Here is a 14,283-nt window from a genome sequence, read left to right on the forward strand (position 1 = left end):
GGCACATTCGGACAAGTGGGGACATTTCGCTGGTCCCCACAAGGAAAAATACTATTTTAGGTTTAGGAGTTAAGGTTAAGTTTAGAGGTTTGGTGTTAGGTTTATGAGTTAGGGGGAAATAGAAATTTGAATGGGAATCAATTGTTTGGACAGAAAAGGACAATAAAACAAACATTGTGTGTGTGTGTGTGTGTATGTGTGTGTGTGCATGTTTTTGTAAAGATTTTGAATCCTTCTTGTACAATGAAAAGATAAAAACATGCAAAAAACGTTTAATCTGTAATCCAAAGTATTCATATACAGGGTTCTGGATAGTAGCATGTGTTTCAGAGACCACGCTCAAAAAATAACTACAGAAAATAAGATACAATCTGTACATATTTGTGTTTACAGTGAGTAGCCAATCAGAGATGAGAACCAGAAGAATAATAAGGCAGATGAATGGACAGAATCAACATATTCATCATCATCATCTTGGTTTAGTCAGAGTTGGGATCAATTCCTTTTTAAATTAGTCAATTCAGGATGTAAACTGAAATTTCAATTTCACATTATTCTCAAAGAGAAATATTGTGGAAAATTGGATTTGTAATTTCAATTTACTTCCTGAATTGACTGAAAATTAAATGGAATTTATCCCAACTTTTGATCGACTCCACCGACCAAACCTCAGAGTATCAAAACAATATCTTTGCTACAATATATAGGACTGGTGACTCGTTTTAGTTTGCAACCTGCTGCATAAGTTAGAATGTGAAAAAAAGCTTAAAGCAAAACAAATAAAAAGACGGAAACTATCTAGAGTCTTTTATCATTTACTGTACATGTCTTCACTCAATGCTCTCGATCCAACAATGGGGAGTGTTCATCCTGTGTGTTTCCATGGCAATGATGATAGCATACACACTCAGTGAGGTGTAACCCAAACACACAAACTTTCACACACACTACACACACACATGGTGAAGCGTGCATTCCTCATTTTAAACATCCTCTCTCTTACAGCCTGAAATCAGAGAGTCAGGACCTTGAAAGTCATGATGAACAGAAAACTTCAACAGAATCAAACGAATGTACAAAAAGGCACGTTTTACCCCAGTGCTTCTGTACTGTGAGATTCAAGTGTAACTGAGCGTCTTTAGTATCGCTAACCGCTGAGTGAGAGCCCAGGCTCTCTCATTCACTGTTAACCACCAGTCAAAGTACCAACGGTCAGTTTCCTTCCAATGTTGTCCTCTGAGCGTTGTGTCCCTAAGCATGTGGGCGAACACTCTGTTAGCCTCATTTAGCCTGTATACTAACAGGCTAAGTTAGCAGTCACCACACAAACAAACTCGAACTGTTAGCGACCCTTAGCATGTGGTCTAACACCCCACGCTATCCTCAATTATCCTCCATGCTAGCAGGCTAGCCTAGCAGTTGCCACACCAATGTACTCCATTTAGTTTCTGATCCTCTCTTCCAGTCCACCAAAATAAAAGTCTCTTCACAACCAGCACTCCTTCCATGGCAATGACTTAAAAAAGCCCCCCTCCCCATTCACCCCCATCCCAACCATCAATCGCCCCTTCCCAGACCCCTCTCCGGCCCCAGCGACGGGCTAGTCTTAGTCGTCCCCTCCTCCGTAGAGGTCTGCCAGCTTGCGGAAGCGCGGGCCCCAGTCACTGAGGTAGTCGTAGTCCTGGTCTCCGCCGGAGGAAGACGAGTGAAGGGAGCTGAGGGAGCCGGCGGTGGAGCCGCTGCCCTCATAGTCAAAAACCAGCAGGCTGTCATAGGGGGGCGCCGTCGGGTCGTTATCAGCTGCCTTCAGACCCTGGGGAGAGGGGTGAGAATAGATGAGGGTTGAGAGAGAGAGACAAAATGAGAGGAGGGAGGAGAGATAGGTAAATAGAGAGAGAGTAAAGGAGAGAGCATGACAGAGGGGGAGACAAATAGGGAAAAAGAGAAAGAGGTTGAGAGGTAAAGAGAGAGAACAAAGAAGAGACAGAAAGAGAGAAAAAGCAGGAAAAAAGAGGCGGAAGAGAATGAATGAGATTTAGGTAGTAGGAGAGCAAGGGAATAGGAGAAGAAGGAGGGATTATGGAGGGAGGAGAGAAGAGAATGAATGAGATTTAGGTAGTAGGAGAGCAAGGGAAGAGGAGAAGAAGGAGGGATTATGGAGGGAGGAGAGAAGAGAATGAATGAGATTTAGGTAGTAGGAGAGCAAGGGAAGAGGAGAAGAAGGAGGGATTATGGAGGGAGGAGAGAAGAGAATGAATGAGATTTAGGTAGTAGGAGAGCAAGGGAAGAGGAGAAGAAGGAGGGATTATGGAGGGAGGAGAGAAGAGAATGAATGAGATTTAGGTAGTAGGAGAGCAAGGGAAGAGGAGAAGAAGGAGGGATTATGGAGGGAGGAGAGAAGAGAATGAATGAGATTTAGGTAGTAGGAGAGCAAGGGAAGAGGAGAAGAAGGAGGGATTATGGAGGGAGGAGAGAAGAGAATGAATGAGATTTAGGTAGTAGGAGAGCAAGGGAAGAGGAGAAGAAGGAGGGATTATGGAGGGAGGAGAGAAGAGAATGAATGAGATTTAGGTAGTAGGAGAGCAAGGGAAGAGGAGAAGAAGGAGGGATTATGGAGGGAGGAGAGAAGATAATGAATGAGATTTAGGTAGTAGGAGAGCAAGGGAAGAGGAGAAGAAGGAGGGATTATGGAGGGAGGAGAGAAGAGAATGAATGAGATTTAGGTAGTAGGAGAGTAAGGGAAGAGGAGAAGAAGGAGGGATTATGGAGGGAGGAGAGAAGAGAATGAATGAGATTTAGGTAGTAGGAGAGCAAGGGAAGAGGAGAAGAAGGAGGGATTATGGATTGAGGAGAGAAGAGAATGAATGAGATTTAGGTAGTAGGAGAGCAAGGGAAGAGGAGAAGAAGGAGGGATTATGGAGGGAGGAGAGAAGAGAATGAATGAGATTTAGGTAGTAGGAGAGCAAGGGAAGAGGAGAAGAAGGAGGGATTATGGAGGGAGGAGAGAAGAGAATGAATGAGATTTAGGTAGTAGGAGAGCAAGGGAAGAGGAGAAGAAGGAGGGATTATGGAGGGAGGAGAGAAGAGAATGAATGAGATTTAGGTAGTAGGAGAGCAAGGGAAGAGGAGAAGAAGGAGGGATTATGGAGGGAGGAGAGAAGAGAATGAATGAGATTTAGGTAGTAGGAGAGCAAGGGAAGAGGAGAAGAAGGAGGGATTATGGAGGGAGGAGAGAAGATAATGAATGAGATTTAGGTAGTAGGAGAGCAAGGGAAGAGGAGAAGAAGGAGGGATTATGGAGGGAGGAGAGAAGAGAATGAATGAGATTTAGGTAGTAGGAGAGTAAGGGAAGAGGAGAAGAAGGAGGGATTATGGAGGGAGGAGAGAAGATAATGAATGAGATTTAGGTAGTAGGAGAGCAAGGGAAGAGGAGAAGAAGGAGGGATTATGGAGGGAGGAGAGAAGAGAATGAATGAGATTTAGGTAGTAGGAGAGCAAGGGAAGAGGAGAAGAAGGAGGGATTATGGAGGGAGGAGAGAAGAGAGGAAGGAGAGAAGAGAGGATTATTTAGGTCAGGCTGGACAGATGCTGGGTAGTCTCTCTGAGGAGATTCAGCAGATTACACACACGCGCCCTACTACACCACAACTGACAGAATTTATTATAACTTTGTCATAAAGTGTTATTATTGACTGACGTCTTGTCTCAGTGCTAAAACTAATAAAGCAAATCTGATAAGCTGAAGCTCTAGACATGTTTTGGGGATTTCTGCATGCCATACCCCCAACTGTCTTCTTCATTTGATAGATTTGAGGAGTGAGGCAGTGGAAGAAGCATCGGCATGTCATTTCTGCTAGATTAAACAGTCTAGATCAGCTCGTCATGTATGACAGCTCGCCTCATTATTCAGAGCTGTGTTTAGCAGAAATCTCTATCCTGCCTGCCTAACCTAGTGACATACACACACTCAGCGTAGGAAGAACAACGTCATCAATTGAAAGACATGTATAAACAGCTCGACAAGCATGAACCTCGTCTAGCTATAGACATAAACTCACATACAGTTAGCCAAATACATTTAAACTCAGTTTTTGACAATTCCTGACATTTAATCCTAGTAACCATTGCCTGTCTTATGCCATTTAGGATCACCACTTTATTTTAAGAATGTGAAATACATCCACAGGGACACCTCCAATTGACTCAAATGATGTCAATTAGCCTATCAGAAGCTTCTAAAGCCATGACATCATTTTCTGGAATTTTCCAAGCTGTTTAAAGGCACAGTCAACTTAGTGTATGTAAACTTCTGACCCACTGGAATTGTGATACAGTGAAATAGAAGTTAATTATAATCTGTCTGTAAACAATTGTTGGAAAAAGTACTTGTGTCATGCACAAAGTAGATGTCCTAACCGACTTGCCAAAACGATAGTTTGTTAAAATAAATTTGTGGAGTGGTTGAAAAATGAGTTTTAATGACTCCAACCTAAGTGTATGTAAACGTACGACTTCAACTGTAAGTATTCAGACCCTTTACTCAGTACTTTGTTGAAGCACCTTTGGCAGCGATTACAGTCTTCTTGGGTATGACGCTGCAAGCTTGACACACCTGTATTTGGGGAGTTTCTCCCATTGTTCTCTGCAGATCCTCTCAAGCTCTGTCAGGTTGGATGGGGAGCGATGCTGCATAGCTATTTTAAGGTATTTCCAGAGATGTTGGATCAGGTTCAAGTCTGGCCTCTGGCATGGCCCCTCAAGGGGACATTCAGAGACTTTTCCCAAAGCCACTCTTGTTGTGTCTTGGCTGTGGGCTTAGGGTCGTTGTCCAGTTGGAAGGTAAACCTTTTCCCCAGTCTAAGGTACTGAGAGCTCTGGAGCAGGATTTTATCAAGGATCTCTCTGTACTTTGCTCTGTTCATCTTTCCCTCAATCCTGACTAGTCTCCCAGTCCCTGCCTCTGAAAAACATCCCCACAGCATGATAGTGCCACCACCATGCTTTACTGTAGGGATGGTATTGGGCAGGTGATGAGCAGTGCCTGGTTTCTTCCAGATGTGACACTTGGCATTCCAGCCAAAGAGTTCAATCTTGGTTTAATCAGACCAGGGAATCTTGTTTCACATGGTCTGAGAGTTCTTTCGAGGCCTTTTGGCAAACTCCAATTGGGCTGTCACGTGCCTTTTACTGAAGAGTGGCTTCCGTCTGGCCACTCTATCATAAAGGCCTGATTGGTGGAGTGGTGCAGAGATGGTTGTCCTTCTGGAAGGTTCTCCCATCTCCAGAAGAACTCTTGAGCTCTGTCACAGTGACCATCGGGTTCTTGGTCACCTCCCTGACCTAGGCCCTTCTCCCCTGATTGCTCAGTTTGGCCGGGCGGCCAGCTCTAGGAAGAGTTTTGGTGGTTCCAAACTTCTTCCATTTACGAATGATGGAGGCCACTGTGTTCTTGGGGATCTTCAATGCCGCAGAAATGTTTTTGTACCCTTTCCCAGATCTGTGCCTCGACACAATCATGTCTCGGAGCTCTACGGACAATTCCTTCGACCTCATGGCTTGGTTTTTGCTCTGACTTACACTTTCAACTGAGGGATCTTATATAGACAGGTGTGTGCCTTTCCAAATCATGTCCAATCAATTACATTTACCACTAGTGGACTACAATCAAGTTGCAGAAACATCTCAAGGATGGTCAAACGAAACAGGATGCACCTGAGCTCAATTTCGATTCTCATAGCAAAGAGTCTGAATATAATTTAATCAATTTCAGAATAAGGCTGTCACGTAATAAAATGCGGAAAAAGTCAAGGGGTCTGAATACTTTCCGAATGCACTGTATTACTTGCTAATGTTTGGTTCCTGGACAATAAAGTAGACAAGCTTCTCCGTCCAGAGATAATCAGGAATTGTAACATTCTGTTTCAAGGATTCATACCTCTCTCCGGATATACTGTCCCTGTCCATACAGCCAGCTGGGTTCTCAGTACATCGCACAGACAGGAATAAAGAGCTCTCTCAGGAAAAAGAAAGGTGGAGGTTTCATGATTAACTACTCATGGTGCGATCGTGGTAACGTACAGGAAATCAAGTCCGGCATACACATATTTATCAGATGTTATTGCGGGTGTAGCTAAATGCTTGTGTTCCTATCTCTGGGATACTAGTCAGGATCGAGGGAAAAATGAACAGAGCAAAGTACAGAAACATCCTTGATGTAAACCTGCTCCAGTGCGCTCAGGACCTCAGACTTCAGCACACAGCCAAAACAATTCAGGAGTGGCTTCGGGAAAAGTCTCTGAATGTCCTTGAGTGGCCCACCCAGATCCCGGACTTGAACCAGATCAAACATCTCTGGAGAGACCTTAAAATAGCTGTGCAGCAACACTCCCCATCCTACCTGACAGAACTTGAGAGGATCTGCGGGGAAGAATGGGAGAAACTCCTCAAATACAGGTGTGCCAAGCTTGTAGGATCACACCCAAGAAGACTCGCGTCTGTAATCGCTGCCAAAGGTACTTCAACAAAGTACTGATTAAAGGGTCTGAATATGTCAGGATTTGGCCAGGGTTGTTCCGGTTTTTGGTCACTAGATGCCCCCATTGTGCTTTTTGACCTTTTGTTTTCCCTTGATCCCCATTATTATTTGCACCTGTGCCTCATTTCCCCTGATTGTATTTAAACCCTTAGTTTTCCTCAGTTCTTTGCTCTGTGTTTGTATGTTAGCACCCAGCCCTAGTATTCTGTGAACTCTTGTTGATCCCGGTGGACTCTCTTGTGGAATTCTTTTTTTTGTTCTTGTTTATTTATTTTTGAGTATCTTTTGAGGCTTTTTATGCTATACCTACCACCTTGTGGATTTACCTTTTTGTCTTGGAGGATTACCTTTGTTCTTGTGGAATTCCTTTTGAGGTTGTGGAGTTTCATGTTTTCCTGAAGGACTTCACTTTTTACTTCATTAAATACATCGTCTCAAGTACTGCTGTGTCTGCCTCATCTTCTGGGTTCTGCCGACTATTCGTGGCTCAGTTGGTTAAGTGACTGTTTCTCACTCCGGAGACCCGGGTTCGTAACCGGGTCCTGACAGAATAGTTATGTAAATGTTATATTTCAGTTTGTTTTGCAAAAATGTTTTTGCTTCGTCAATATGGGGTATTGTGTGTAGATTGATGAGGAGAAAAACACCAATTTAATCAATTTTAGAATAAGGCTGTAACGTAACAAAATGTGGGAAAGGTAAAGGGGTCTGAATACTTACACTACAGCCATACCCCAGCAGACATGCCACTATGAGTTTCTTCACTGTACCCAGACTAAAAACAGATTTAATGCATCGCATTTAGGTAGAGCCATGTCATTATGGGATGCTCTGCCACAAGAGGTTACTCAGGCAAAAAGCAGTGTTTAGCTTTGAAAAACAGCTAAAAAAACCATTGTATCACAGCACCTCTCATCTTTTTAAATATCTACTTCAACTGTACTGTATATAAGAATAAGAATATGTATATACGATATGATAGTGTCTAAATAGTCTTTTTTACATGTCTCTTGGTGGCTTTCCAATATATAACTTTTTATTTTATTTTGAATTTAATGTAATAGCTCATGTTCTTGTGTATAGCTGTTCTGTACTTGGTCATGTATGTGTATGTTTCATGTGGACCCCAGGAAGAGCAGCTAAACAAAACCTTAAATTAGCCAGCAGGCCTGCCCATGTCTGTACCACGCTAATCTGCACTGTTAGAAAAGCTCATTAAAAATTACACATAGAGACAGGGATGCTCCCTCTCTTCCTGTGTCACACAGTGAGTCACATACACACAAGCATAAACACAATCTCATACACATAGTTTCACACACAGTTTCACACAATGACACACATGCAAGCAAGCACAATAATGAACACACACACACACACACACACACACACACACACACACACACACACACACACACACACACACACACACACACACACACACACACACACACACACACACACACACACACACACACACACACACACACACACACACACACACACACACACACACACACACACCACCCACTCCCCCAACAGAAAAAACACACACTCTGTAACTACCTCATGGATGAAGTCTCCTATATCTCCTGGGTGTGGTGCAGCAGAGCGGAGGGGGTACAGGTGGTCCTGGTGGAGGGGTCTCTCGTCCATACGCCTGATTCCCACCTTTACCATCTCTGGCTCCAACGCATCAGGCTGCTGCAGCTGGCTCAGGTCATAGTCCTGGAGAGGGGGGGATAGAGAGATGTGGGGAAAATAGAGAGAGAGGGTTGGGGGAGGGAGGGGGGTGTGGAGGGAGAGATATAGAGAGGAAGAGTAGTTCAAGGTGGGTACTACACATGTGGAGATCATCCGTTTCCCTACCATGTGTCTCACAAAGAAATGGCAGTTTTAACCAGAGTGGGTGAGACAGAGAGAGCGAGAGAGAAAGAGAGATAGAAGATTAAGAGATATGTCCTCTGATCCTTTCTACTTTTGAATGGAGTGTCTGATTCATTGATGAATCGTCCGGAAACACATGATGAAACATCAATCTCCAGGGGAAATGGACTAAATGACCCTTTTCAGGGACAATAAAACCTGGTCATGTAACCACCTTGGACATTGTTCACTGCAATAGCTGACCACTGAAATGATTTCAGGGGAGAAGTGTGAATGCCACAATAACATGAAGGACAGAGAGAACAGAAGAGGAGGAGAGGAAATGGCGGGATAAATACAGATGGGTTTGTCCCTGGCCTTGGTTATATTGTTATTTTCCAGACAGAGGAGAAGAGGACCAGGCTGAGTCCCCAATTGCATTCATTTATTCTGCACTACCTTTGATCAGTGCCCAATGCACTAAAAAGTAGTGCATTGTATATGGAATAGGGTGCCATTTGGGATGTAGCCACAACCATCTCTACAGCCAGCCAAGGAGCCATTGTAACTGGAGAAAAATAGCTGGGCGTTGTCACTGCTTGCCATGCTCAATCTTTGATACCAGGATGGTAGGTTAGGTTCACAAAAATCTGATGAAATCATATTACCACTTCAAAATGTAACATGTGCAGTGAGGGTGTGTTTTATTTGAGAGGCTGTTCTGTAACTGTATGCCTGGCTGTGTTTGTGTCAGAGAGACCAAATGTCATCCTAATACGTTTATAGTGCACTACTTTGACCAGAACCCATAGGGATGCAACCTCCGCAACTGGCCTCAGTGTAGCACCAGTGAGCCAGACCGCGTGACTGCTCCTGTAGCTGTCGCCGGCCTAGCCATGCCCCCTAACCCCTCCCTACTAGGAGGTCCAGACAGACATTACTAATCCATCCCACAGCAGGGGGTGATCAGGGGGAACTAGCCAATCCACTCTCCAACAGTTCATTTCCCAGCACTGCCGATTCCCCGATGCAACAGCGGGAGGGAGGGGAGTACCATCCACCGCAGTGAAAGATGGCCTCTCGCCCTAACCCCTACCTCCCATGCCAGCACCATGGCGATAAATGTTTATCACCTCCCCTCAGAGCTCAATTAATATCCAATGACTGGTTGGTTTGGTCCTACAACTGCCAATGTTACAGTCCCTCAGTGTGTGTGTGTGTATCTGTGTGTCTGTGTGGCTATGCTACCATTATGCTAATGCTAGCAGCGTGATTAGCGTGCGTGCGTGTGGTCATACATGTGTGTGTACCTGGTACTCCTGTGTATGTGTGTGTGTCCGTTCATCAGTGTGTGCGTCCATCTGTGTTTGTTTGCTTACTCTACCTGGTCCTCCTCTCCTCCTCCCTCTTCGTCGTACTTCAGTATGTTGTCTCTGACATCGTCCTCCGGGTCGATCAGCAGCTGCTTAGCCTGACGTTCCTTATCCCTCCTCTTCATCCACATCACAAAGAACAACACCATCACTACACACACAGAGAGAGAGAGAGAGAGAGAGAGAGAGAGAGAGAGAGAGAGAGAGAGAAAGAAAAAAATCTGATTATTTTAGGAGCCTTTGTAGACCAGTCCAGCCTGTGGATGGGGAGGGAGTTGGTTATTTAGAGAGACCAGTCCAGCCTAGGAGAGAGAGAGAGAGAGAGAGAGAGATTTAGAGCCTTTGTATGACCAGTCCAGCCTGATGGGGAGGGAGTTGGTTATTTAGAGCCTTTGTAGACCAGTCCAGCCTGTGGATGGGGAGGGAGTTGGTTAAAAAAGTCCAGCCTGTTATTTTAGGAGCCTTTGTATGACCAGTCCAGCCTGTGGATGGGGAGGGAGTTGGTTATTTAGGAGCCTTTGTATGACCAGTCCAGCCTATGGATGGGGAGGGAGTTGGTTATTTAGGAGCCTTTGTATGACCAGTCCAGCCTGTGGATGGGGAGGGAGTTGGTTATTTAGGAGCCTTTGTATGACCAGTCCAGCCTGTGGATGGGGAGGGAGTTGGTTATTTAGGAGCCTTTGGGGAGGGAGTATGACCAGTCCAGCCTGTGGATGGGGAGGGTTGGTTAGGGCCTTTGTTGACCAGTTATGGATTAGGAGCCTTTGTATGACCAGTCCAGCCTGTGGATGGGGAGGGAGTTGGTTATTAAGGAGCCTTTGTATGACCAGTCCAGCCTGTGGATAGGGAGGGAGTTGGTTATTTAGGAGCCTTTGTATGACCAGTCCAGCCTGTGGATGGGGAGGGAGTTGGTTATTAAGGAGCCTTTGTATGACCAGTCCAGCCTATGGATGGGGAGGGAGTTGGTTATTTAGGAGCCTTTGTATGACCAGTCCAGCCTGTGGATGGGGAGGGAGTTGGTTATTAAGGAGCCTTTGTATGACCAGTCCAGCCTGTGGATGGGGAGGGAGTTGGTTATTTAGGAGCCTTTGTATGACCAGTCCAGCCTGTGGATGGGGAGGGAGTTGGTTATTTAGGAGCCTTTGTATGACCAGTCCAGCCTGTGGATGGGGAGGGAGTTGGTTATTTAGGAGCCTTTGTATGACCAGTCCAGCCTGTGGATGGGGAGGGAGTTGGTTATTTAGGAGCCTTTGTATGACCAGTCCAGCCTGTGGATGGGGAGGGAGTTGGTTATTTAGGAGCCTTTGTATGACCAGTCCAGCCTGTGGATGGGGAGGGAGTTGGTTATTTAGGAGCCTTTGTATGACCAGTCCAGCCTGTGGATGGGGGGAGTTGGTTATTTAGGAGCCTTTGTATGACCAGTCCAGCCTGTGGATGGGGAGGGAGTTGGTTATTTAGGAGCCTTTGTATGACCAGTCCAGCCTGTGGATGGGGAGGGAGTTGGTGGATCATTAGAACTTCCCCACCATTTAATTTGATCCGTTTAAATGTGATATCAGCACTAGTGCACATTGCATCAAAGGCCACATTTACACCACATTTGCTTAACAGAGAGAGAGAGAGAAAGAGAGAGAGAGGAAGGGAGCTAGACAGGTAAGGAGGGAGAGAGAGAGAGAGAGAGAGAGAGAGGGGGAGCAATAGATAGAGAGGGAGCGAGAGAGAGAGCTCTAACCAAATCATGAGAAAACAAAAAGATAATTACTTGACACATTGGAAATAATAAACCAAAAATCTGAGCAAATTAGATTGCTATTTGGCCCTAAACAGAGAGTACACAGTGGCAGAATACCTGACCACTGTGACTGATCAAAACTTAAAGAATGATTTGACTATGTACTGCCAAATGTAGTGCACATTGCATCAAAGGCCACATTTGCACTACATTTGCTTAACACAGACAGAGAGAGAGAAATGAGGGGGGGGGGGAGAAGAACGAGGGGGAAGGAGATAGGGGCAGGGTAGAAGAAAATAGAAAGAAGGTAAGGATGAATACCTATAAACAGACAATATGCAGCTTTAGTTTTAATTCAACCATATTTCTCTGCCATGTAAAGAGAATCAGGAGAGGAGTTTTAAAGCTTGACGGGAGCTTGATAAGTTTGCCTGGTTTGATCCACATAATCTGGGCGGATTTTCAGAGATTGACTGAGAAGGGGGGGTGGGGAGGCTGGTGGTAGGTGGGCGAGGCTGGGGGAGACTGGAGGAGACTGGTGGAGGGCTGTCAAGAGGCTGTCGTGAGGAGGGTTCTATGCAGTGGGGGAGGGGTACTTATCTCCTAAAGGGGGAGCTTACGTTTGGGGAAGGCAGATTTAAGGATAGCTTTTAATGTAGCTACTGTAATCTACTGTAGCTGCTGTCTGGGAGGAGCAGCGAGGATGCCAAACGTTTACAGTACCAGTCAAAAGTTTGGGCACACCAACTCATTCCAGGGTTTTTCTTTATTTTTTACTATTTTCTACATTGTAAAACAATAGTGAAAACATCAAAACTTTGAAAAAACACATATGTAATCATGTAGAAACCAAAAAAGTGTTAAACAAATTAAAATATATTTAATATTTGAGATTCTTCAAAGTAGTACCCCTTTGCCTTGATGACAGCTTGGCACACTCTTGGCATTCTCTCAACTAACTTCATGAGGTAGTCAGTCACCTGGAATACTTTTCCAACAGTCTTGAAAGAGTTCCCACATATGCTGAAAATATATTTTGATTTGTTTTACACTTTTTTGGTTACTACATGATATGTGTGTTATTTCATAGTTTTGATGTCTTCACTATTATTCTACAATGTAGAAAATAGTACAAATAAAGAAAAACCCTGGAATGAGTAGGTGTGTCCAAACTTTTGACTGGTACTGTACATAGATGATGTTCTGTAGCTATAAGATGTGTGTGTGCCTGCATACAATCAGACTGACCTAGCATTATGATGATACAGATGAGGATGGCGATGATGGCTCCAGTGCCCAGGCCTGCTGCGATGATGCGTTCCATGTCCACACAATCTCCATGGTGATCACACTGACACACCTTGACCCTCAGGTAGGATGTATTGGACATGGGCAGGTTTCCTGAGTCTGTGATGATGATTGGAACCTCGTAGATACCACTCTCCAGAAAACCTATCCGCAGCCTGATCTGAGCATATTCACCTGGGATTGAGAGAGAGAGAGAGTTAGGCAGGGAGGGGGAGTAAGAGAGAGAGAGAGAGTTAGGGAGGGAGGGGGAGTAAGAGAGAGTTATGGAGGGAGGGAAGGAGGGAGGGGGAGTAAGAGAGAGAGAGGGAGGGAGGGGGAGAAATAGAGAAATAAAGAGACAGGATAGACAGGGAATGAGGGAGAGAGAAAAATAGAGACAGAGAGAGAAGTCAGGTTACCACTAGAAGTCTAGAAGTCAGGTTACCACAAGACGTCTAGAAGTCAGGTTACCACTAGAAGTCTAGAAGTTAGGTTACCACTAGAAGTCAGGTTACCTCTAGATGTCAGGTTACCTCTTGAAGTCAGGTTACCACTGGAAGTCTAGAAGTCAGGTTACCACAAGACGTCTAGAAGTCAGGTTACCTCTAGAAGTCAGGTTACCACTATAAGTCAGGTTACCACTAGAATTCAGGTTACCTCTAGAAGTCAGGTTACCACTAGAAGTCAGGTTACCTCTAGAAGTCAGGTTACCACTAGAAGTCAGGTTACCACTAGAAGTCTAGAAGTCAGGTTACCACTAGAAGTCAGGTTACCTCTAGAAGTCTAGAAGTCAGGTTACCACAAGAAGTCTAGAAGTCAGGTTACCTCTAGAAGTCAGGTTACCACTAGAAGTCTAGAAGTCAGGTTACCACTAGAAGTCAGGTTACCTCTAGAAGTCTAGAAGTCAGGTTACCACTAGAAGTCAGGTTACCACTAGAAGTCAGGTTACCACAAGAAGTCTAGAAGTCAGGTTACCACTAGAAGTCAGGTTACCACTAGAAGTCAGGTTACCACTAGAAGTCAGGTTACCACTAGAAGTCAGGTTGGCTGGATGTCCTTTGGGTGGTGGACCATTCTTGATACACATGGGAAACTGTTGAGCATGAAAAACCCAGCATCGTTCCAGTTCTTGACACGCTCAAACCGGTGCGCCTGGCGCAACTACCATACCCTGTTCAAAGGCATTCATCTTTTGCCTTGCCCATTCACCCTCTGAATGGCATACATTCACAAGCCATATCTCAATTGTCTCAAGGCTTAGAAATACTTCTTTAACCTGTCTCCTCCCCTTCATCTACATTGACTAAAGTGGATTTAAGAAGTGACATCAATAAGGGATCATAGCTTTCAACTGGATTCACCTGGTCAGTCTTTGTCATGGAAAGAGCAGGTGTTCCTAACGTTTTGTACACTCAGCTTAAGTGTTTACTTTGGCAATGTAAGTGTTTTACTTTCCATGTCAATTAAGACTTTACATGTCAGTATATTGA

General features: G+C 44.7%; 1 protein-coding gene and 1 long non-coding RNA gene across 6 annotated transcripts in view; one reads left to right on the forward strand and one right to left on the reverse strand.

Annotated features, from left to right (window-relative positions):
* Positions 1-256: 256 nt before the first annotated feature.
* cdh2 (cadherin 2, type 1, N-cadherin (neuronal)) overlaps positions 257-14,283 on the reverse strand; it is a 62,883-nt gene continuing 48,856 nt past the window's right edge. Inside the window, exons 13-16 of the mRNA XM_052461233.1 lie at positions 12,755-12,988; positions 9,786-9,925; positions 8,102-8,263; positions 257-1,813 (exon numbers count right to left, since the gene is read on the reverse strand). Of these exons, the coding sequence (XP_052317193.1) occupies positions 1,607-1,813; positions 8,102-8,263; positions 9,786-9,925; positions 12,755-12,988 (743 nt within the window). The 3' untranslated portion in view covers positions 257-1,606. The remainder of the gene's footprint in view (positions 1,814-8,101; positions 8,264-9,785; positions 9,926-12,754; positions 12,989-14,283) is intronic.
* On the forward strand, positions 2,438-8,092 carry LOC127907229 (uncharacterized). 5 transcript variants are annotated; one of them, XR_008063815.1, is made up of 4 exons: positions 2,438-2,571; positions 2,648-2,723; positions 3,256-3,331; positions 3,408-8,092. It is a non-coding gene; the product is annotated as an uncharacterized LOC127907229 (long non-coding RNA). The 5 variants fall into 5 exon arrangements; XR_008063818.1 differs by lacking the exon at positions 2,648-2,723 and adding an exon at positions 3,104-3,179 and having other exon boundaries at positions 2,455-2,647; XR_008063816.1 differs by lacking the exon at positions 2,438-2,571 and adding an exon at positions 2,952-3,179 and having other exon boundaries at positions 2,709-2,799.

Source organism: Oncorhynchus keta, chromosome 1 (genome assembly GCF_023373465.1).
Source record: "Oncorhynchus keta strain PuntledgeMale-10-30-2019 chromosome 1, Oket_V2, whole genome shotgun sequence".
Taxonomy (NCBI): domain Eukaryota; kingdom Metazoa; phylum Chordata; class Actinopteri; order Salmoniformes; family Salmonidae; genus Oncorhynchus; species Oncorhynchus keta.